The 24,810-nt window shown below is 42.3% G+C and overlaps 1 protein-coding gene across 1 annotated transcript in view; it reads right to left on the bottom strand.

Annotated features, from left to right (window-relative positions):
* FBN1 (fibrillin 1) overlaps nt 1–23,821 on the bottom strand; it is a 141,919-nt gene extending 118,098 nt beyond the window's left edge. Inside the window, exons 1-6 of the mRNA XM_059858378.1 lie at nt 23,731–23,821; nt 23,040–23,311; nt 9,618–9,700; nt 8,613–8,711; nt 1,819–1,914; nt 231–326 (exon numbers count right to left, since the gene is read on the bottom strand). Coding sequence (XP_059714361.1) covers nt 231–326; nt 1,819–1,914; nt 8,613–8,711; nt 9,618–9,700; nt 23,040–23,206 — 541 coding nt within the window. The 5' untranslated portion in view covers nt 23,207–23,311; nt 23,731–23,821. The remainder of the gene's footprint in view (nt 1–230; nt 327–1,818; nt 1,915–8,612; nt 8,712–9,617; nt 9,701–23,039; nt 23,312–23,730) is intronic.
* Between the last annotated feature and the right edge of the window lie 989 nt (nt 23,822–24,810).

Below are 24,810 nucleotides of genomic sequence, written 5' to 3' on the forward strand. Positions count from 1 at the left end.
GTGTTTTCATCACAAACAAAGTAAACAGCTATGTCTGTGTCTCATCCTGACCTCTATCCTTATGAAGTTCACATACTTCTAAAAATGCTGCTCACAATTTATTTTCTGTCTTGAGACCAACAAAAACAAACACAGCTAATTCAGCTATAGAATACAATAGGTAATGGCCCAACAGCCCTACTGCTGGAGGTGCTGGAACATAATTACTGCCACTGATTTAGGGCACGTACCTCTCTCACACTGGGGTCCAGTAAAGCCATAGGTGCAGGCACAGCGGTTCGGGGCTACGCATCTCCCTCCATTTAGACATCCATTTTCACAGACAGCTGGATCAAAGGGAATGCAAGAGTAATCTTTATTGAGCTGTTTTCAGAAAGACATGAAGGCCAACTTAGGTAAACTGGTAAAAATGGTAAACATACCAAACTCTTTTCCTAGAATCTAATTCATGACCTTTTACTACTTCCTGGCCTCATCAGTACCATGAGCTCATCTTTTCAGTGGAGCATAACACAAATACAGGAACAATCACAGCTCTTCTGACCTCTCAGAGCCTTTCTTTTGGGATAGCTGGACAATCCCATATCTTTCAAAATATCTTTCAAACTTGTAACAAACAAGCACTGATAGAGATTGCAGATAGAAGATGGAGAGGAATATTTCATCTCTAAATCCTCAAATGTGTTTGTTCCTTCTGTAATAATCCAGTATTAAAAGGCTGTTTGCTGGTGTTAAACAAATAAGGCTATTAACTAGGATAGCAAAATTTAATCAATATCTATTCCATGTTAATTCGATACTCTTCCTCTGTATCATGCTGTCACTAGCTTCAGAAGTCAATTTTTTAATAATAAATTCCAAAAGAAATTCTTCTCAGATATAATTAGAAAATACAACACGCACATGAAAAAGGAGATTTTAAATACAATTTCATGTTCACTGAGTAATGTTATTCTTTGTTCTGTTCCACATTCACTCCAGTAGAAAGATTTCCATTTATCCTCTTTTATCCACTTGATATTTCACAGTGAAGGCAGAAATACAATTCTTAATCCTTTCAAAATGTGATCCTCCTCCAGATTATTAGGGTAAATTCCTGATCCCACTGAAGTTCACGTAAAGTGTGCCATTGATTTTGACAGAGCACAAAAGGTTTTCATTAAACGAGCTAAACACATTTTCTGTGTCAGACCAATATTTCACTAGATAGCAACGTGACAGCCTTGGTTAAAAGCAGTGTCCACATCCTTATTTGAGTTACTTCACAGCATTCCAGCCAAGAACAAGAGAGCACCAGAGTCAGTTTGGGAGAGATTTCAAGCAGCACATAAAGGATTGCTTTTGACTAAGGACTGATTGAGGAAATAAAATCTGTCAATCATCTCTAATAAGACAACATCAAAATTTCTAAAGCATACTAGCTAAGTCTGATGCAAACACTGAAATGAAAACAAGACTCTTTATTAAAAATACGAATTTTATCTATAAAATGAAAACTGAATCCCATGTAAAATTTAGACGTATGACCAACTGCTCTAGTGGGTAAGAAATCCTGGAGGTCAATGGGAATTATGGCAGTGTGAGAACTATAGGATCAATTTATATCCAATTATCATGAAGTCACATAGTGTTTTTAATAGTCTTGATCAATAAGAAATCACTCAGCATTCATTACAAAGTCATGTATTTTTCTGTAAAATTTCACTATACCTGATCAGAAACTAGCTCAACAGCAGCTGAAGGTCAGTGCTAAAGAGTGTCCAGTCCACACATCACAGAATCACATAAGAGTATCTACATTCCTAGGAGTGTACTTACGCTGTCCACAGTGAGTTCCTGTGTATCCCTTCTGACAGAGGCAATGGTCATCACTGCAGCTACCTCCATTCATGCATCGGATGTTACAGTGTTGGACTTGAAGGGAAAAAAGATTTTCCTCAGTTAAATCAAACCAGTCAGAAACACTTTACTGCTTGCTAAAGGTAAACATTTACTTTTACCTTTTTTTTAGGGATTGATTCTGTAAACCAGAAAGTTTTAGAAGTCAAGAATGTACATTTTAGGACAGATAGAATTTGATGCACCCTCTCACTCAAATGAAGTCAAAGGAATTTCACATGAGCATAAGTCCTCAACATTTCTTTCCTAGTTTGTAATTATGAGAAAAAGCCTCCAATAAGGGAAAAGTATTAAACTTCTGGCAGACAGCATCATTAGAAAGGGAGCCTTATCATCGGGGAAGCGGGAAGTATTGAAGGGAAGCATGTAAGGAAGCTCCTGAAGACAGCCCTGTTCTGCTAACACATGCAACACCAGAAGCTGACCTGGCCAAGCAGGATTTCTTGCATAAAAAGGAGAAATAACAGAGTGATTTCTTTCTGTATGCCAACTGTGGGCTCACCCCACCAGTAGAGCTGCTGTGTTGGGAGCCGCAGCGCTCACAGACAGCCTTTCCCCAGAGACAACAACCTTCCCCTCCCAAGGGCAGAGGAAGGGGAGCAGCAGCACTCTCTCCTCAGCTGCAGCCCCACCACTTATAATGGTTAACAGGCAGCTTAAGCCCCATGCCAGTAAAACATAATGTGTCTGAGTAATTTTTCTAGTAATAAGGGCAAATATTGTTCTTAACTAGATGTTGGGAGCCACTAAAAGTATGTCAGGCTCTTCATAAGGCACAGAGAAGTGGGCAGGTCTCCCAACAAAGTGAAGTCCTTACAGGTCCTGCTGTCCAACACAGCTGGGAACTGGGGCCTACACTCCAGCAAGCAGCTGGGAAATGGTTTTCCTCTTAACAGGAACCACATGAAAGGCTCCTCCCCAGATAGGATTACAGTCTGATCAGCTTTTCAGTAGATTGTGATGGAGCACTGGATACCTACATCATGCTGTCTGAAATGCTCAGGACTGAAAAATGGAAATTGCATGTCCTGTCAGAGCCTGCAGATAACAGGTGCCATGCCAAACACCAAATTTTTCATCTCACACAAAACCCTTGAGCATCATTTGGATTTTAACAGCTCAGAAGCATGTGAACAGAATTTTTTTTATTTTCAAGGAGAAATAATAATTTTAACCGTACTGCCTTCTATAACAATATGATTCCACAAAACAGAAGTAAAACATAAAACTGGAGAAAGAATTGAAAGCAATCTAGCATTTAAAACACTAGTAACCTTAATTCTTCAATTATAGAAGCAAAAACTGTGTATTACATTTCTTATGTGTCTAAGAGTTATTATACATTGTTGTTCTGCTTTGGATGTACTTCAGGACTTCAAGCAACAAAAATGTAATAACATTCCTCAATAAAAAGTAAAATTGTCTGCAAATACAGAGTGAATATCTGGTGAAGATTTTTGGACAATGTCCAAAGTAGGTCAGAAAAAGGTGTACAGTTACTTTAAAATGTGTAGTTCAACTAGCTTGAAGACTGTATAATCTTAGAAAAACAGAGGGGATTACAAAAAGCATAGGAAATGATATCATCTGTCAAGCAGGGAAGGAACTTCAAAACCACAAACTGATTTCAATTAAAGCAAACTATGCCAAGAGCTAATTTCCATTCCCACATGAAGACCAAAGCCATTTAAGTAGTTTGAACTACATTTGAGATTAAAAGGTTAACAGTAGCTTAAATGATGATTTTCATATTATCTGTTAATGTATAAATAAAGTATATTTCCTCATTCTGGGATACAAACACAAAGTTTCCATCACTTGTCTTACTGCTTCTTAAAATAACTTTTTCAAGGTAAAATACTTTGTCCTCCTTTTAAAACTAAAATCCTTATGGAAGACGGCTGGGACATCCAGTCATCCTTACTAAAATGAGCCCTTTAAAGCAGTGAGCTTTCTTGCCTATTACCAGGCAAGAGGATCACTGACATAGCAAACTAATTACTTATTTTCTGCCCTCTTTTGTGGGAATGTTGGAAAGAGTACTTCCAAAATCATACAGACTATTCTGTAATACTATCCTTCCAAAAGTTTACAGAAACACATTCAAAGGCTGTCTGGAGCTCAGATTATGATTTTTAAAATGCATTTTTGAAAACTAGCACATTGATGCAGGTCCAGGTTCTCTTTTCTCAGCTATATCAACAATTCCATTAATGTCAGTGGAGATATTCTGGTAAATGAAACAACCTGTTCCAAGATACCACATTGACAGAGACTCAAAGAAAAAGTAGAGGAATTACCATAAGGCTGGTAAATCAGTGCATATAGCTTTGCCTTATCTTGGCGTGCACAGGAAATGTTAACATCAATAAATGTCTGCTTTCAATCAATTATTGTTCTTTTTCACATCCAATTTGTAAACAGTCTGCACTGGAAATATCTGAAGTCAAAACAGGAATAACTGCAGGAACACAACTTTATAAACCTGCAAAAGAGCCAGCAAGACCCTACATATCCACACAGGCTTTGCGTGTGGGCGAAAGTTGTGTTCTTTATCAAAGTGCTGCCCTCTTAAGCATAACAATTCCTGACTTTTTAAATAAATACCCAGCAAAACTGAGCAAAGACTTCATCACACCCAGAGCACTGCCACAAGCACAACCGCTCATGAAACGTGCAGGAGCTCACCAAGCAGACGAGAGGTAGCACGCGTGCTGTCTACTCTGCCATCCCAAGCTCAGAAACGTGAGGTGGGAGGCTCTGCAGTCCTCAGGTGGGAAACCGGCGGCGCCGCTGGCCCGGCGCCTCAGGCTGAGGGCGGCAGCGCGGCCAGCGGGCACCGCAGGAGAGGCCGGCTCTGCCTCTGTGCCACTGCCGAGGAAACGCTCCCAGCCCCGGCCGTGCATGACGCAGGGCTTTGCCTGCCAGGAGCTGTAAACAAGGAATGACGGCCGCATCGCATCCCAGATGCTCAGCGTGCTTCCTCTGTCAAGTGACTGACTCAGGAGAGAGATGGCAGCTAGCGCCAAGGCGGGACGCGAGCCTGCTGCCCCACAGCCCTGCACAAGGCATAGACAAAATCCGCAGTACCCTCAACAACTCTGGGAACATTCGAAATTCAAGACCTTACCCCACCTCTGACAGTAGCAGAATATAAGGCAAGGGGCTGAGGTTTTACTGCCATTGAGCAGACGCCTCGCATAGCACCCGAAGAGTGGGGTCCCAGGGCACGGAGCCAAGGCCCGGGCTCAGCCCCACGCCACGGGCGTTCTCTGAGGAAGACTCCGGGCAGGAAGTCTCTGAGGAGGAGCTCAGTGCTCGGCTGTGCCTCTGATGCTGCTGGCAGGGGAGCAGAGCAGGCCCCGCTCTGGACACAGACACTTGTGTCCACAGTCGTCACCCCTAGCACCCACCACTGCTGCCTCTGTCACAGCTCCCTTCCTTCAGGAACAGCCCCATCGGCAAATGCCTTCCCTGTTTCAGCCAGCCAAAACCATTCTGACTACAGGAGCAAAACCAGGGGCTCAGCTCAGACAGACCTGACCCATAACCCTGGGGGCAGCCTGACATCATCCTCCTCGTTTGCCCCGTGCTCGCACAGGGGCAGAGCAGCAGCTCTAACACGCGGCAGGATCACAGAGCACGAATGGAGCACAAAGAAGGGTCGGGCTGCAGCAGCGACAGACACGGACACAGCAGCCTCAGCCATGACAGCACCCTGCAGCAGTGACAGACACGGACACAGCAGCCTCAGCCGTGACAGCACCCTGCAGCAGCGACAGACACGGACACAGCAGCCTCAGCCGTGACAGCACCCTGCAGCAGCGACAGACACGGACACAGCAGCCTCAGCCGCGACAGCACCCTGCAGCAGCGACAGACACGGACACAGCAGCCTCAGCCCGGGAGCTCTGGGGGCGGCAGTGAAGCCGCTGCCACCGCAGAGCTGGCAGAGCACGGAGCGCAGGACACAGCCCACAGCACGGAGCGCTGCACATCCACACACAGCTGCACCTGCAGAGTCAGAGCACCCACACAACACAGCCAGTGGCAGGGAGGCCTCCACACTTGGCACTCTTATCTCCAAGCCTGCTGTAAGCACACCCAAAAATTCACTAATTACACAGAAATAACCACTACTCAGGCAGTAAGTTTACTGATGTCACTAAAATCCCTGCTGAGAAAACCACCAGTTGATCTTTTCAACCACAAATCAGATTCCTAAAGCTGACTCTTAACCAGAAAAGCACCAGAAACTGACCTGCATGAGAATCAAACTTGGAGGCTTTGTTTTGCTCTCAAATCCACATGCTTTCCAATCCACATTAAATATTTTATTTCAACAGACAACCAGAGTATAAGAGTCACTGCAAATTCAGTTTCTATCTATGGCTGTACCTGCTAGAAAATCCATGCCCACTACTGTTTGTTTAAGTACAAAAGACACATAGCTTAAAATATCCAAAGGACATCTCAGACACATCTCGTGTATCAGAAGCTATACACTTAATTCTGAGAAATCATGGCATTTTCACTCATATTTGCTCTTTTTATTTTGCATGTAACAAGCACGTATCATTTACATTCGATTTTTAATTATTTAATTAGATTTTTTCTTATTTTAAAAACATGTAAAAAAATAAGGTTTAATGAATGCATATTCTGACAAAATATTAACTGTTACCAAAGGTAGTTGACAGTAAGCATTTGACGTCAAACAGTACTTTTTATGTTTACTTTGTTTTCTAATTGCAGATCTAAGTCATTGTGTTCTGTTGTGTAAATATGTATTCATGGGTTTTGTCTACAGTGCTAACAGTACAAATGATTTACATAAAGTATATTCTGTAAGTCCTAATGATGTGCTAAATCATAAAAATATTTCATGTGAGTGCACAGAAGCAGTGGAGTCTCTTTTCACTACAACTTACCACTTTTGCTTTTAGAATTGGTATGTTTTAATAAATAAAGGGAATGTAACCACATAAACAAAATGTATCTTACATTACTTCAGAAATTTAAGAACACCAATGAAAGCTAAAACTGTGGAGAAGAATGGTAGAGTATTTCAGAAGAGCTACAAGAAGAACCAAAAGCTTCACCCAATTTTTCTTTTGAGTCTTGACTCATAAAAGACTTCAGTGGGGCCAAAGAAAAACATGAGGCAAGGCCCACATGTTCCTGCCAAAGGTGCCAAAACGTAACAGATACAGGGATGTATCTCTCCTTCTGTGGCCCAAAGGGTATGGGGAGAAGGTCATACCTTCCTTTACTGGCTTTACAGGACTAAAGCATAAGCACCTGGTAAAAACAGTAGCTGCACCCAGGCAGGAGCACACCACCACACATATTTGTGCAGCATTTTGCTCCCTTCCCTCCCTCCAGTACTCTCTGGGAACTCCATAGTTCCACATCTTCCTCATGCTGTCCTCTCCCTAACATACATCACAGGAGCATGAGATGGGTTGAACTACAAAAAACAATATTTACCATTTTAGTACATGCCATTCCATTCCATTCTGCAGTTGTTAATGTTTTTCCACTGTTATTGCATAAAAAGGATGCTAAAACCACAAACTGAAATGGTCAGTTATGTGGGAAAACTCTTATCAACCAGGAAAGCAAAAAAATGGCAAAGTAAAAAATACAGAAGCAAAGCAGACCACACACTGAGTCTCAAAAAATATTCAGAACTAAAAGGATAACCACTTTGCATAATATTAGAGACCTCAGCTGAGTGCATCCCCCACTGATTTCTGTTAATATGTTGTTCAGATAGTTACAGGCATTTGTGGGAACGAGTCTCCCCCAAAATTTTTTCCAGAAACTTCACGTCATTAAAAAAATCTAAATCTTCTACATTCTAAGAGACAAGAACCACGTTCAAACGAGAATACAGAGTACTTTACAGCTGGCATCTCAGATATGAATCCTACTCAATATCAAACACAACTCATGTTTAGCCATTAAGTTCTCTATTCATTGAATGAATTTAATTTTACTTATTTTTCCCTGGCTCTGGGGAACCTTCCTTGAAAACTTGAAATACAAACATTTCTAGGAAAAGTCATCTCCCTGAAAAGCTTCATTTTCAAAGAATCTTTGTTTTTCTGATGAAAAGCTGTTCCACTTAAAACCTTGAGCAACTCTGTACCTCTAGTACCTACAAAGTGCCACCTGAAGAAAGTCAGCAGTATTAGATTCAGAAGATATGTACTGAACCTGGCAAGGAAATGCTTTAAAGCTTGTAGGCCTAGGTATTAGCATACAGCATACATAGTGTCTGGTTTATAATCCTTGAAATCTGAAGGAAGTTCCAAAGCATGTCAAGATCAGCCAATTGTCAAGAGCTGTCTCTCTATCACTACAACTTTTGTGTGTACATGCTCATGTCTACCAGTGAACAGAAATAAGGTATCTTCCAGAAAACAAGGAGGACTGGAATTACTGTTACAAAGTGGCAAATGAAAATAGCTTCCAATAAGACTGATTTGGGTTTGATTTGGCAAAAAAAAGAAGTGTCTCCAAAAGCCCATCTCTGAGTCATTCTTCAGTTTCATCATAGAACGCTACACTTCCCTTCCTGTTGTAAAAGTATGTCTGGTGACTCAGAGGTTATTTGTCTTAAATACTGACCACTGAACTATTTTACATACCTTAGTAGCTTCACAGACTCAAAAGAGCAATATCAGAGACACAGAAGAAATACTTACTTGATTTTGAACCACAGGAGGGGGCTATCTGACCATTTGGGCATGTGCACATGTTTGGTCTAGAGCAAAATCCATCCCCACAGGAATGTCTGCAGATTGCTATTAAGAAAACATAAATGCCTTTAAAATATGTCTCAAAAACCTCAAACACATAAAAAAAAAACACCTGACAGAAAATTCAGTACCGTAACATAAATACCCACAAACTCATTAAACTGCATACAACAGATCCCAAAACAGTTCCTCCTATTCATTTGCATCTTTATAGGGGGCAGCTAAGACCTAGACCTTCACCATCTGCTATGAAAAGGTCTGGGAACATGCCACAGGCACACTAGATACGGGGAGATTTCCTTGGAAAAGTGAAACTGTTTTCCATTTTACCAGACCTTCTAGGAGGAAGGATGGCACTGAGGCAGCAACATAATGCTTCCTTTATTTCTGCACCACACACGGACAAGAGCAGTCATTCCCATCTGACAGCACGCTGCTGCAGGATCTCTGTAGAGAGTCTTATCAGCCGTGGGCAAAATGCCTTTAGGAATTATTTCTGGTACACTGTTCTACTACACATGAATATGCATATAGCACCATGATGTATGCATATATTTATATCCCTACATACATATTTCAGGGTTATGGTCCAAAGAAGTGAAGAAAATGCTGGCCTGATGCTGTTGCCTCCTTCCCATTAACCTAAATAGATTAACATGTTCCACTCATTCCCAAGAGTTCACACACCCCTTGGAACCCTTTACTAGAGACTTAAACAGAACATGTGGACAAGATTAATCTTTTGTTAAATATTGGTATCACATCACTGTGTTGTACCCCATGAAGCTTTGTATATTAGCTTAATATATTTTAAATGGTAAAGCAATCATGCATAGCTGCTATTGAAAACATACAGAAACACTTTCAGTGCTGGTATACAATTAAAACCACCCTGAGACATAAAAGGACAAAGATAAACATCAGTCATAGCACATAACTAGATTAACTTACGGACTATGCATTGGTTTCCACCAGGTAACGTTTTCCATCCAGGGCAGCAGTAGGCATTGTAACGTGATCCACACACATTTGGTCTGGAAAAAAATAAAAAGGATAAGGATGAATTCTTATTTTTACTCAGAAATATGTTTTAGAAGTAGAGACATAAAATGGAAATGGTAAATCACTGCAATATATATTTCAATAATTAAATTTAGAAGTGCTGTACGTTTTTGGCCTGTAGTTGTTGGGGTTTTTAGACAACATACACTTCTATAAATTAAAGATTACATTACAAGCATAAAACCTTGTCACAACACTCTATTTCTGAAGAAGTAACCATCCAGGTTTATTGAGCAAAACTCACACTTAAATAAAAAATGAGCACCCAGCATCATTAATAACCACAAATTAAGTCTAGTGCTCTTTGGGTAGGAATTTTTAACCTTTCTGTTGCTTTCTTTTCTTCACTCTAAAGCTGTACTTACTATTACTGTTCCCTGTTTTGTCCATGAACAAAACTATGTATGCGTGAGTGAAACATGCCAACAAGAACATTAGCCAAATAAATGAGTCAAAATATGTCAATTTTTCATTAGGAAAAATGACTTACTACCAAAAATAATCAAGGATGTGGGTGTATGTAGTGATAGGGTGCTATGAAATTAGTATGAGGGGCCTACTGCCCTCCTTAAATGATATATCTACAGGAATTTTTCTTTCCAACCCATTCTTCTCATCCACATTGACCCTGTCAAATAACTTTATTACTAGAGTTTATGACAGTTGAAAGCTGACAGGACATGACACTATTCCTATCATAATTTTATTGATAAAAATAGAAAAGTTGAAATTATTCTATGTCCCTCATACATAGAAGGACAATAGATTTTTTTTTTTAAATCTAACTTGTCCTATTTATTTGATGCATCTATCCATGCAAATAAAGCTAGTAAGAACACTTTAAAAAATGGGAACATGTGCCTTCTTTTGTTTTATGCTTAATAATCTTAGCAGAGGGAAATTTTACAAACTCTGCTAATACTGTGAGCAATTACTCAATAGATGAATGCAGCTAGAACCAACTAGAAACTTCCTAGGAACTGCTACATTAAAATATTGTATACAGATTAGAGACAGATTGAAATGTTTACTGTTTTAAGAAGGGTTCTCTATTATTATTTTGTCCTTGGTCTTTCAGAAAGTTCTTCATTGCTAGTATTGCAATGTCTAAGTAAACAATAGTTACTTCATATGGTGAGGCCATCTAAGACAAACAATCTCAATATATACAAACATTTCTTTATGCATGTTTTCCAACTAACAAAAGTTATATACTCTGTTTATTTAGGGATATGCAGTACTAATGCAATTTCAAGTATTCTGATTACACCAATTTCAGTGACACCTATTCTTTCCAACCATGGCCAGAAACTAAAGTTAAAGCAAGCACTACCGTTACCTTCCACTGATTCTGGACAATTACAAAGTAGTAACAGAGGTGAATGTGAGCAACACAATTGGACTTGTTGCAGGATCCTTTTCCCTTCCTGCAACTGGTGTTAAAGACTCTAAGTCTTACTCATTTAATTCCAATGTATTCAGTTTTAGTAATGTCAGCCACTTCCCTGCAGGGCTATAACCATGTAACTTTCCTAGAGTTCCCTGTTCATCAATGCCAAATGTTGCTCCACACTCATCTGCCAAGTAAGACTGGCAAGCAGACAAGTGAGATTGCTTTTCACCTTCTCCAGTCAGAAGAAATAATGGAACTTATTAAGACAGATAGAATTGGTTTGTTGCTACCTGTTACAACCTATGGGCATAAACCACCCATTTCTGTTTCCAGCTGGTGAGGATCTATAGAAGGCTGACCCTAAAGTGATGTTTATGTACTCTGCCAAATTTCAGTCTCAGCAAGTATGTAGCTTTGGGGACCATCTGGTCCACGTTAGGAGTCAAAAGCAGATTTCTGTGTCACAGAGAAACCTGGTTTTAAAAATCTTTTTTCCAAAATGGGACTCTGGAAAACCTAGATGTGCCAGCAACTATGAAGTCAGAGACCCTGAGAGCCTTGAAGCTGTCCACAGGGTAGGCTAAGCCATACAACCAGGAGCGTCCAAGTCCGGTGCGGTGTGCTTAGCTTTGAAAGAAAAAAAAGAAAAGTCATCAAACTGTACTTCCATGGAACAGTTTGAGCCTGACAAGTGCATTTTCCAGTGGAACACTTTCTCGTCAGAAAGCTGCTGTCTAGCTTATAAAAGAAACCTATATTAAAGTCTAAATGTTGCTTCTTTGAGACAGAGGGAGTTTTCTTAAATTGTGCATATTTGTAAAATGACTTTGAAAATAATTAATTTTGAAAGTTAAATTAATTGATATTTATGAGGTGATCAGACACTATAGCTATAAATCCCCATAAATAAAGTATTCAAGGCAATAATAAATAATTTACCTCCTGTAAAATCATGGGAACCATCAATCAAATTGTAAAGGCTCTATCATGGCAGTTACTTTGAACAGTTACCCACTGTGTGTTGAATAGAGAGTATTTTCCTGCTGATATTATAACCTATGAATACTAAAGAAGTGTTTTATATTCTTATTAAACTGTTTTCCTGAACAGCACTAGAAACAGAATTGTTATAAAATCTGATTTGTAATGATAAAATAAGCAAAAACATTTCTATATACCCTGAAACTACCTACAGCACCTTCCTTTCACTCCAAAGCTCAGAGAAGGAACAGAGAATCTCAGAACAAAGCTGTTACCATTGAAATAAAAAAGTCTTATGTTTTATTTTAGAGACATTTAATGAACTTGAAAAGTATGAAAGGATTTCTGTAATGGTATGGTGCTGAGAGACAGGATGGCTGATGCCCAAATTTTCATCAAAGATGTCCAAATTAAACAAGATATTATGTCTTTGATTAATGATACGCAAGTAGAAATTCAGTAGCAAAGTGAGTTGAATTATCAAAAGACATTAGACATGAGTCATCAACTAGAAAATCTTGGAACAGCAGACAGAAAAAAGTTCATCTGGAAATTCTCATAACTAACACCTGAGAGTGATAGGTTTGCATAGATATTGACAGCACCTGCATGGACCAAACTAGAAGATATTCTTTGCAGAAACAGCCACTGGGGCCCTACACCCATTACCAAGTAAAGCCGTGTGGGTTCCTTCCCAGCGTGTGCAGAATGAGCCGGGCAGAGCTGCAGCATCGGCTCCTGGAGACGCATCACCACCTCCAGCTGGCACAGCCTCTCAAATAAAAGCTCTCCTTTCTCCACAGGGCAATACTGATGTCACCCACGGAAAGGACGGACTGGGGCTGTCCCTCCCATGCTTCCAGAGCCCTGACTCAGCAGGATGTGAGGCTGCCTGGCTCCCCCGACCTGCAAGCCAGTACCGAGGCACTGCAGCTGGATTGGCAGAGTGGGCACACAGAGGTGAAATAATGAGAAGCAAACCATGCTAAATTTGGCAGAGTCTTCTTATCAGCTACAAACAGGCAGTGAGAGTACATGACAGCCAGAGAAGTGAAGGAGACTTTCAAAAGCCCTGTGTGAAGCCGGCAGCAGTGAACACCCAGCCCAGGAATGGCAGGGACACCTCTGGCATTGGGACTGTCCTCTCCCGGGTCCCAGTAGAGGCACCGTCAGAGCCCTGTGCTGCAGCCTGCCAGGGGGAGGGCTAATTCTCTACATCCCCACTCTGCCCTGCCTGTGACCCTTCGAGGAAATTGCAGCCCTCTCCGGAAGAAAGCATTGCCCATCTGCAACTCCCATGGGAGGAAGAGTTTCTGGCACTGCTGTGAGCAAAGCTTCAGGCAGAAATTTTGTCAGCAGCACTGCCATGCACCGGCCAATGCTGGCGTAATCCGCGCTGAATCAAACCCAAAGCATGGGTCTCAAATAAATTACACAGAGACCAGACAGAGTGGGCAGAGAGCAGCTGAGAGAGCAAGAGAAACAGCTGACCACCAGTTAGAGAGCTGGGATGCAGGGATACTGAGAAGGGTTTCCCATCGCTCCCTCAACCCATTTTTCCTCTCCCTAGGAAAACACAGAGGGATTCTTCCTTGCAAGAGAATGTTTCATTAACAACTTCTATTAACTATTTGGCTGCAGTGGTTAGCATATGACCCAGTTTTCTGGCAGAAAAATACAATTTAAAGCAATATCATCAGCCAGCGGTTGTTTTTAGAGAAAGCTTTGCCTATTTTCCTTCTTATATGTGTAACTCTGGTAGCTGCTAAAACTGTACCCAGAACTATTTGCTGATCATGTCCACATAAAATTGGAGTGATGTTTCCATGCTTGCACTGGGCAGTTAAAAAGAATGACAAACTGCACCTGAAAAAATGGGAGGCTGGTCTTAAAAACATGCTTGTTAAGGCTCCAGAATGTGATGATGAATAGCTTTTACTAGTAGGTTTCAAGAGACGCAAAATCAGATGTATACTTTTTGCTGTAAACCAGCTTTATGTACCAACCTAAACTTCTCAGTGTCTCAGAATAAATACTAAATGCACAGACTGGAGCAGCTCTGCTGACTCCACTGGAGTTTTACTCAGCTTTCCTACAGAATCAAGAACTTCCATCGCCAGATATAGTCCAAACTTTAGTGGACACAGCAATGAGCAACCTGATTTAAGTTCACCCTGTGCTGAGTGGGGGTTGGATCACATGGCCTTACAAGATCCCTCCTCACTTAAGTGACACAAGCCAAGTATGCATAAATTAGAGGTCCGTATCTAAAGCACCTCCTTTAGCTGTGCTGGCACCTACCCCCTCCTCCAAGGAGCAGCAAGCAAAGCAGAACTGGGAAGGGAAGATCTGGTTCTTGAAGCTATTTATTTCAATCATATAAAAGGAAACCCTACAAAACTATGCTATACTCTGGAACAAACACAAAATTTAGCTTCTATAATACTATAAAGAATAAGCATGCACTTTTAAGCAAAATATGCATTTTTACATTTTTACATTGAAAATATTTCATCTTATGTACTCATTTTTACACTGCAATAAGCAAGCCTGTGCCATGCAGAGAGCCTAATATGATAACTATTTCTCACTCTGACAGTAAGGATACCGCTGTCCCAGAATCCTGGCTCAGTTCAACTAAAAAAATAACATGCTGAGCAGCTCTACGGGTATCTTCGGCTCTGGCCAAAAGTTCAAAATGACATGCAAGTTTCCTGCAGCAATACTGAACACTTTTCTAACCCTAACCTCCATCACACTGTGACAGCTAAATGCAGCAATCCAACAACAGCATTGACATTAAGAGAATTCTTCCGCAATTGCTCTGAAAATCCAACCCTGTCTCTTGCAGGGACACGCTCATCTAACCTGACAGCCAGGCATTGTTCTCATTCATAGCCAGGGACAGACGCGTTTCTGGCATGGATTCCTTCATTGTTCCACTTGAGAATGTCAACGGGTCCAGTTCAAAACCCATCTACATGGCTGTGTAAGACACATAAAGTACAAGTACATCACCACAAGAAACTATCTGCCAGGTGGAGAAGTAAGGGGATAAACAGGAAGGATCCTTCAGGTACTTTCTTAAACACACACCAAAAAAAACCCAAACTAAAAAGACATACTCAAAGGACAAGAAGTCTTTTCTATCTGGTAGCACTAAAAGCATCCCATGGAAAATGGACATAACTGTGGGCTAAGGCAATGCTTAGCAGTCCAGATGTCACTTCTGAGAGGAGAACAGGGAGAGATCATTTCACACCTCCAGGTCTACTTCCCACACTCACCATGTACCCACGAATGGTTCCTGAGGAGGCAAACCTCTAACAGTCTCCCAAGGGAAAGGACCCAGGGAGCTCAGGATTTCCACCAGCCCATGCCCAAACTGAGCAGCAGCACAAGGGCTGGTGTGGGGCACACTGGCCAGACAAACCCAAGGCCAGCCAGCCCCTTGTTGAGGCTTCCCTGGAAGCTGAAGGTTGTGCTGGTACCATCCACCATCCCAATGGAGGACACCCAATCCTTTAGGGAGTCTCCTATACCTGACACTTGCATCAGTACTGGCAGAGAATGCCCTTAGGTTTAAGCAATGCTATTAATTTGTGTAGTAAGTGCTCTCCCTTAGGCTACTAGGTTATCAGTATTTCTCCTCCCTTCACTACACAGTACTCTACCCTTTGTCTCTCTCCTTGCTGGGACAGTGACCTCACATTTTCAAAAGGTTAATTACCTGCACATCTGCCATAAGGAAACAGGAAAACCCTGTTTTAGTTCAGCTTGTCCCTAGGAGACACTGGTAATTTACTCTGTACACAGGGAAGAGAAAAAGATGGAATATTAAAGGGAAAAAGAAAGAAGAAAAGAAACAGGAAAATAATATTCCTGAAAGGAAACAAATTTTAGTTTGAAACCTCAGCTGAACATCACTGGATATTCTGATGTCCTCCAGCAAAATATGAGAGAGAGGAAAGCTTGAAAAAGAGGATGAAAATGATTAAGACTGTAGACAAAAGAACTGTGGCTTTCATTTGGTATTTCTGAGGCTATAATGGTCATGAATCATTTCATAAAATGAGAAGTAGAAAGGAAAACAACAGATTCTCCAGCAAGTCAACATTGAAAATATTTTTCCAGATAAAAGCTAGACCTCCTTCATACTTCAGTGAAGATCTATAAGCAAAACCAGAAGGCAGAGGTTTTAATTTAACAAGCTATATTTTACATCCCAATGTACCTTCCAAAGAAGAGCCCAACTTTACTGAACTGTCACAAAAAACCAAAATTATTGTCCTCATGCCTCTATCTGCACACCAGCCTTAGCATGAATGAGGCTGTTCAGTACGTCTGAAATCCTTTAAAAAAGATTAAACAAACAAAACTAGGAGGGAAGGTCAGAATGGATGAGAAAACAACCTAAGGAAAAATGTAATATTGAAAAGCTACAAATATATTTCCCAACACAATGCAATGGTTAATCAGAAACACTCCAGGCCACAATTGCTCCATTCTACAAAAATATTTACTGAGTCTGGGGAGCAAGACCAAAGTGACAGACATGCCTCAATATCCACTTCATCTTTAGGGTTCAGCAGGGAGATGAAGAAGAAGAATGAGATGGGAGTCATTCATTGCAAAACAAAAAAGTTAATGACTAATTTCTTACTATTTTCATATGTGCACATTCAAGGTCCTAAAATCTTATTTAAGTAGAGATGGCCTCCAATTACCCCGTGTTTACCACATTTCTACCAAGAGGAAATTTTCCTGGTGATCCATACAGCGAAACATTTGGGGTCTTTCATCTTGGGTAATACTATTCTAACAATCACAGGTTGCTCAGTCCATGAACATATTTAAAGTGACCCTTGTCAAAAACTGTATTGAAGTTCACACATTAAACATTCAAGTTTGCAGGATGGAAGAGGAATGACAAAGACTGTCCTAAGTGAGCAGCAATGCTGAGCAACACACCACAGGAAAGGAAAATAAACATAGAGGGAAACAGAAGCTGTAATCTTATTTGATAAGGACAACTGTAGTGAAGCTGACAGATGGACTGTTCCTGCCAAGCTCTGATCCAGAGATCCTCCCTTTGCTCCCATATCAACCGAGAGCAGCCCTATGCTTACTTCAAGTCTGCATCCTCAAGCCCATCACAGCCCCAAAGGTTCTGACACCGGTGTGAAGCTGCACATAGAGCAGAACTTATGCAGTGACCAAGGGAAACTGACCCAGGTGATACAGAATCTAATTAACAACTTATGGAACCACCACTGAACACAAAATGTATCCTGTGCTGGCTCACAACAGGGGAGAAGTCTACCTTCATAATACTCAAGTAGGCTCTTGACTGAACAAAGTGCAGCTATGCCAAGCCAGAGTTTCTTCTGTCTCCTCGAAGCAATTCTCTCAGGAAACCTGCAATGCAAACTGCAAATTACTGCACCCTGCTCCTACAAGACACACTCTCTGCCGGTGCTGTTCTTCCCCCAACTCTTTATGCCTCCAGTTTCTAAACACAGTACACCCCTGTCAATAAAAGTTCAATTAAACACTAACAAACTGAGATGAGAAAGTCTCCAGAAAGTCATCACCACAAATAAGATGAGATAACTGCACACCAAATCCACAGAAGAAAATTATTATCTGGAGCACAAAGAAAGAAAGTACTATCCATGACATCTCTTTTGTCTGAGTAAGGGCTATGGGATTAATCTGTTTCTAACCTGCCAAGCAATTATGTCATAGCAACAATCAGCCTTAAAGGACCCCTCAGGATGTACCTTCCTGCAATGGGACACAAAGTGACAACCCTGATGTGAAATACACAAATCCCACCGCAGGCCAGCTGTGACTGGTCCTGCAGCATCTGGGGCAGTGTATCAGACCAGCCTTGATACAGCCAAGAGCTAAGCAGACAAAAATGCATAAATAGATAAAGGAGGGAAAGAAAGGAAAAGAATTACATCCAGTCTTGCCTTCCTGCTGTTCAACATGTCAACTAGGCACAGTGGTGCTGGGTCATAGGAAACCTGCTTCATCTTAGTCTCCCAGGCTGATTTTCCAACATTTCCAAAACAACCTTGTTTCATAGTACAGTATCAAGAATGCTGCTACACTGTTGTTTGTAGCCTTTTTCCTCTGCTTCTCTATTTATGACCTACTACCATCATATGGCAAGAAAGTAATTATCTAATGTATTTTAGGAGAGGCACGTGGCTCTTCAAAACCATTTGTGTCCTGTTAGAATATAATATGAGAAAGATCACAAAGAGGAAGACTGGCTAAGCTGTCAGAAACAGAATCATGTGCCTCAGAGCCTCCCACTCAAAAGGAGAATACAATAGTATTCACCAAGAGTTTTAACCACAGGTTGCACTGGCATGCCCAAAATGAATAAAGTCCTAATTCTGCCCTACAAGTGTCCAAATAACAGAATTCAGACTACAAGGACCGCAAAGCCCTGAAGATGATTTACTTTTTACTGGTTTTCTCCTGCTCCACAAAGTCACACCTACACCAAATCACATCATACCAAAAGAGAGGAAACACATATATGAGGCACAGTGCCAATATCTATGAACTCATTTCACTCCAGAACTAGATTTCCAAGGATCTTGTAATAACAAAAGAACAGTACCATAACCATTGGCAAATATATTCAGAGAGGTGCAGAATATTAACACTATGTGTAATTGCCAAAGACTTCTGTTTCCACACTAGGATATGCTGGAATAAAAATTCTTCATCTTCCATGGAAGCTTCACCCCACAGGTGCAGGGGACTGGAAGGAGGCCAGCCATGCCACCTGGAAGCCAGGTGAGTGCTCCAGCACATGGGATATTACAGCAACCTGCATGTATTTTTAATTAAGTTTTTTATTTCCAAGTATTCAGGCTGCCTCCCGCTTGCAGAGTGGCATTGACAAGGTGTGGCACCAGCAGCTGTCCAGAGGTGTGCAGGCCACAAGTGGCAAGAAAAATCTTTGAGGTTTTTCAGTATAAACAAATATTTACCAGTACAGAAAGTCTGCTTTTCTTCAGCAGGCTTTTAGTGGTAAAGACTGGTTTAAAACGAAAACCAGAAGGCCTAATTATATAGCTGAACACTAGAATTAAGGTTTAGATTAATAAGATTATTCTATTTCAGGGAGCACTGATGCATAAAAAGGGTCAAATCCAACCAAGTTTACTCAGGGATGTGTATCAGTAAACCTGTGGTCTTCATTTCAGATATCCAAAAGAAATTGGCTCAAAAAGCTCAATCCCCTGTTGAATACCTTTAATCCAAGACTTTTATGAATCCTTTTGGAGCCAACTACTCTGTTCTCCAATATTCACTATCATTTCGACTTAATAAAAATAAAGAAATTAAATAACTCTTGCACAAGTACATTTAATTAGTCTCCTAATTAGAAACATGTCAGAATTCAGCTATCTTGAAGAAATTTCAGTTCTTTCAAAATTTCTGCTATTTGTTAAGCAAATCATTTCTTTTTTTGGTCATTGTACTGAGAAGAGACTGATAAACAAGGCAAACATTGCTTAAAATGTTATTAAGAACTGCCTGACACTCCTTAGTGTTTGAAGTCTTCTAGCATCATCAGAAAATGAGAAATCCTAATTAATTCTAAGACTTTGGGTACAATACTTCTTGTATTGAGACAAATACTAATCAAATCACCAGTAAATTATTTTTTGCTTTATATTCAAATGATTGAAACACATAGGAATGGTTGTCTTTAAGTATATATTGTTTAGAAAGAACTTCCTGTTCATGGCCACTTTTGCAGGGTTTATTTCTTACAGAAGCTGACACTGCACTCTTGGGTGCTCAGGGGTAGCAGGATAATGGATTGATGCCTTATAGCTCAATACAATAACAACTGTGATAATGTTCTGGGGATCTGGAGGAGAAGTGTCTCACCTAGCAACTTATTACTTTAACCTGCTGAATCACAATGGATTCCAGCAACATTTCCATGACCAGAGAGTTTAGTTATATTTTTTAGTAATTACTGCCTTTATTCTGATTGCTTTCTGATCACTTAGAGGCATCAGGCACCAGCACATAAATATACATTTATATTTGGAGTTGGGCCAAACACAGATGGCATTAAAAGGACTTCACCTTTAATGCCTCCAAAGCAGGATTGATTCAAACTATATGGGCGGCAAGTGTAACATCTTAACATGAGAACCTAAGAGGCACTTCCAAGTAACTTATAATTATTAAAATTAAAATATGCTTCTAGAATCACATTATACATTTGGACAGCTCATTGCCATAAACAATGAGGCAAAGGTCACACAGATGAAAGCACACATCTCCTGCAGTCAAGAGCTTGCAGTAAAAAATGTCTAGTAGGAAAAATCATGAGAACTGAAACAGATCTTAAGCTTCTTCATTTTAACATACAAGACCAGTATTCACACACAGAATAACCTCAATATTTTCAAATGCTGTAAGACTTCCAATAGTCATTATAATCAAACACACAAAATGACTGAAGTGTAAAAGAGTTTTCTTTAAAAATGTATCCCCATATGCCTTACCATCAGAACAAGAGTTCATTTCAAAATGAAAAGGAAGTCTTAGTCAACTGCAATAACATGGAAATAAAGTTTCCCAGCATCTGTTATGACTTGTATTACAATTAACAGATTCCCAAATGTATTTGTATTGATGAACAAGTTAAAAAAATACTATGTCTTCTTGTAAAATCATATTTTTAGTGCTTTAGTCCTCCAATTACAATGAATAATATATATACAGTTCCTATACATTCAAAATATGTTTTCCATCTGTCCTTCCAATTTGTTCCAACCTTGTCTGTTAGAATGACAATTCTTTTCATTCACATTGTACAGAACAATACCACACCTAAGAAAGTGCTCACAACTTCTAAACTGGAAATATCCAGCAGCATTCACCCAACAATGATCAAAATTACTGTCCTCCAAGCAATTAGAGAACTCTATATTCAGCTTCAAGTCAGGGTTACAAAAGAAGGTCAAACAAGAAACCAAGCTAATAATTTGTTTTGTCTTTTTCTCAGTTCATCTGGCAAATTATTACATCCTTGTTAAAAATCTGCTTCCCAGGGGCACTCATTCAGGTTGGTAATATTCCAAAAAACTGACCAAGATACAGAATAACTAAAATTTATGTTGACACTATCTCTAGATTTGCAGATTACTAAGCAGATATATAACTCATAGATAACATATAAAAGAAAGAATTATTGCAAAGGACATAAAAGATGGCAGGCTTCTGTTAAGTATAAGAATCAACTCATAAAATTAAATACTTACCCTAACCCATTTTAGATTCCAAAAATAATTAACACATGAAATATCATCCCTGGATGCACTATGTCCAAACAGCACAGTTTAGACTGACAGTTACACACACCAAAGAAATTTTATCCTCAGTTAACATACCTCTGACTTCCACCAAGTCAGCACAGTGTGCTAGATGGCATATTCTGTGCCACTGAGCAAAACATTGTATTTATCAGTTTGATATTATCTCAGAATCCTATAACAACAAAGGTTATTAAAACACCCTAAAGAATACAAGCACTTTCTAACAAATGTTTTTTATTATCATCTTTTATTGCTTGCAATTAGTCTTTCATCCTCCACACCTCCTAGATTTTGTCACATCTACTTTGGATCTGCTTTGACCAACTATTTCTTTTGTGACAAGCTATAAGAAAATGAAATAAGAGAGTCTGATCCTACAAAATCAGATCCATGAAAAATAATGCTGACAGCTTGCATCCGTTTTTGCAGCATGCACATTTAAAAACATAAACCCTTTTCAATCAGGCAAGCATTAAAAAAGTCAAGATTGTAAATCCAAATATAGGTAAAAAGTACTATAAAACTACGAGGAAGTTAGTAAGAAACTAAAGCACATTCATCAAGGCCTCCAACAATAAAGTTGTAATAGCTCCTTTTTGAGAAAATGAGGGCAAAAAAAGCAATAGCTTGCATCCCTTATAAAAGCCTAACTATTTTAATACAATTGTTTGTTACATTTCTCCTCTGTCTGACAATAGAAAAAAAATGGCTATGTGCTGAAAAGGCACATTGGATCACCTGAGAAAGGAAACTTCTTTTTTATTACTTTGTTACAAACTTTTCACCTTCAGTGAACTAGATTTTCAACTGCACATGCACGCAATGCCTTTCAGCTGACTTCACAACTATTTTTGCATTGGAAAGGTGTTCCATTAGAATGGGGAAAAGTTTGCTTGACGGAGATTTAGCCTTTAAAAAAAACCTCTCTGGTAGGCATGTACCACAATGTTTCCTAAGAAATGAAATTAAATAGAACTCTTGCATGCTTGGGCTCACTCCTACTAGTTAGACAGTCCATAAGAGAGCAAGATGGATATCACAAAAGGCTCAAGGTGGAGATGAGAGAGCATAGCTGATGGAAAGGGCATGCTGTGGGCTCCAGGCATCACCGTTATTCTGCTTTTATGCAAAGCAGAAGCGCGGGATGCGGGAGGAATGCACAAGCCCGCAGTGTGCCTTTATCTAAGGCCTTCCTAGAAGATAAATTAGCAACCTCTGCGCTTCATCCCCACGAAGCATCGCCCACCTAGAAGTGAAGTACGGCTGCAGGTCGCAGAGGACCCAGCACCCTGTCCGGCGGGGGGGCTGGGAGGGTGGCGGGGCTCCGCGCCCCGAGCCCTGGCGCTGCCCTGCCGGGCTGCAGGCGGCGTCCGGCGCCCCCCAGCTCAAACCGCTCCTCCGTATGGGCAGCCCCAAGGGGGCTCGGGGAGCTCTCGCACCCCCAGAGCACCGTCAAGGGGTTCTGGCTATGGACACACACACCCACACACACACAGAGGCAGATGTGCGCCGGCTGCCCGGCCCGCGCCGCGGCGCCCCGGGAGGGGCCGGGGCCGGCCCCGCACCTACCCTTTGAGCGCGTCGTGCCCGCCGCCGTGCCCTCGCCTCTTGGCCCGGCTGGACCGGCTCTCCTTGGCGCTCACCCCCTCCGTGTGCCCGGCGGCGGCGGCACCAGCCTGGGACGCCCACAGCACGGCAACTCCCAGGGCGATCCCCAGCAGCCGCCCCCGCCACATCGCGTCCCCTGAGCCCCCGGGCTGCGAGCGGCCGCTGCCTCCTCTCCGCCGCCGAAGACTGCCGGCTCCCGCCGCCCTGTCTCCGACCAGCCTCTCCAATGCGAGCTGCAAAGGGAGAAATGAGGAGGAAGGAGAGTTAGAGACCGAGGAAAAGCGGCCGCGGCCACCCCGCGCCCCCCGCCGCCTGCCCCCGCGCCCCGGCGCCGTCGGCCCCCGGCCAGCCCGGCGCTATCGCGCCCGCGAGAGGCGGCGGCCGCGGGGGACGGCGAGGGGCTGCCCGGGGCCGCGCGGGCTCTGCCTCCCCTTCAGCAGCATCCGCGGGGGCTCCCGCACCCGCCGCGGACGGACCGCGGCCGCCGCCACCGCTCCCGAAGCCGCTCCGGCGCTGGAAGCGTCCCCTTGGCACGAACCCTCCCGACTCCCGAGCCGGGCACCGCTGGAGCCGCAGCGGCCGGAGCGCCGCGGGCAGGAGCCCCGCGCCCAGCCCGCCCGCCCCGGGAGAAGCCGCTGCGAGGGGCGCGCACCCGCTGGAGCCGCCGCCGCCGGCTGCCGTTCCCGCTGCTGTTCCAGCTGCGGCCGCTGCACCCGCCGCTAATCCAGCTGCGGTTCCAGCTGCCCCCTCCCTCCTCCTCCTCCTTTTTCCCCTCCTCTCCCCCCCTCCCTCCTCTTCAAGTATCGCCCGCCCAACCCTTTCTCGCGAGAGGGAGGGGAATAAAAATGTTCCCCCCACCCCCGAACCGCAAAGCCGGGGGCTCCCGGCGGTGCCCGGCCGGCTCCGGGCCAGCCCCTGGCCAGCCCCACCGTGGGTCACCTGCGGCCAGCCCGGGGCTGGCGGGATGCTCGGCCCCGAAAATCTCCCCGGGAGCCGCGGGAAGCGTGCGGGGCTGCCCGGGAGGACGCTGCGCTGCCGCTCCCTGCGCTCCGGAGGCAGCTGCGGCCAGGCAGCGCTGCCAACTCGGGTTACCCCGCGGGTCCCCCGCTCACACGGCGGCAGAGGCATCAGCGCCTGGGGTAGCCTTAATGCTGAGCCAAGTGTGTCAGACGGGAGTGGGGAGAACCGAAGGTAGTGCACGCCTCTACCTCCATCTAAATGCCTATAGATACGTAAATGTAGAGGTATCTACTTCCTAGAGGTGCAGCATTTTGCATCTATAGCTTATGAAAAATAACATAAAGGTATCTGTTTCCCTTATAAGGAAAAACAGCATCGATGGTGGCTTTACCGGAGAGGCTGCTGCAGAATGAATAATGTGCTTTCTAGCAACTAACATGGCACAGACAGCAAGGCACCAAACTCTTCTGTACCTACTCCTAAATCTCCAGAGCCAGATCCAGAACAAATGCCTGCCTCATCCTTCTCAAGGCAAGAAAGCGCTGCAGTTTTTATTTATGGTTTAAATCAAAAAGAGCAAACCACTACCAACACCTGAAAGGTATTAAGGCTTTATACTGAAATAATTGAGCAGGGGACAACACAACACAGTTAACAGGGTTCAAGCCCAGATTCTATATGCTCCTATCAAGTAACTCTCTGTACTAGGATTATCCCATTTCAACATAGACAGGAAATACAAAAAACAAAACAAACAAACAAAAAAATTAAA

This window comes from Haemorhous mexicanus, chromosome 13 (assembly GCF_027477595.1).
Source record: "Haemorhous mexicanus isolate bHaeMex1 chromosome 13, bHaeMex1.pri, whole genome shotgun sequence".
In the NCBI taxonomy this organism is placed as follows: Eukaryota; Metazoa; Chordata; class Aves; order Passeriformes; family Fringillidae; genus Haemorhous; species Haemorhous mexicanus.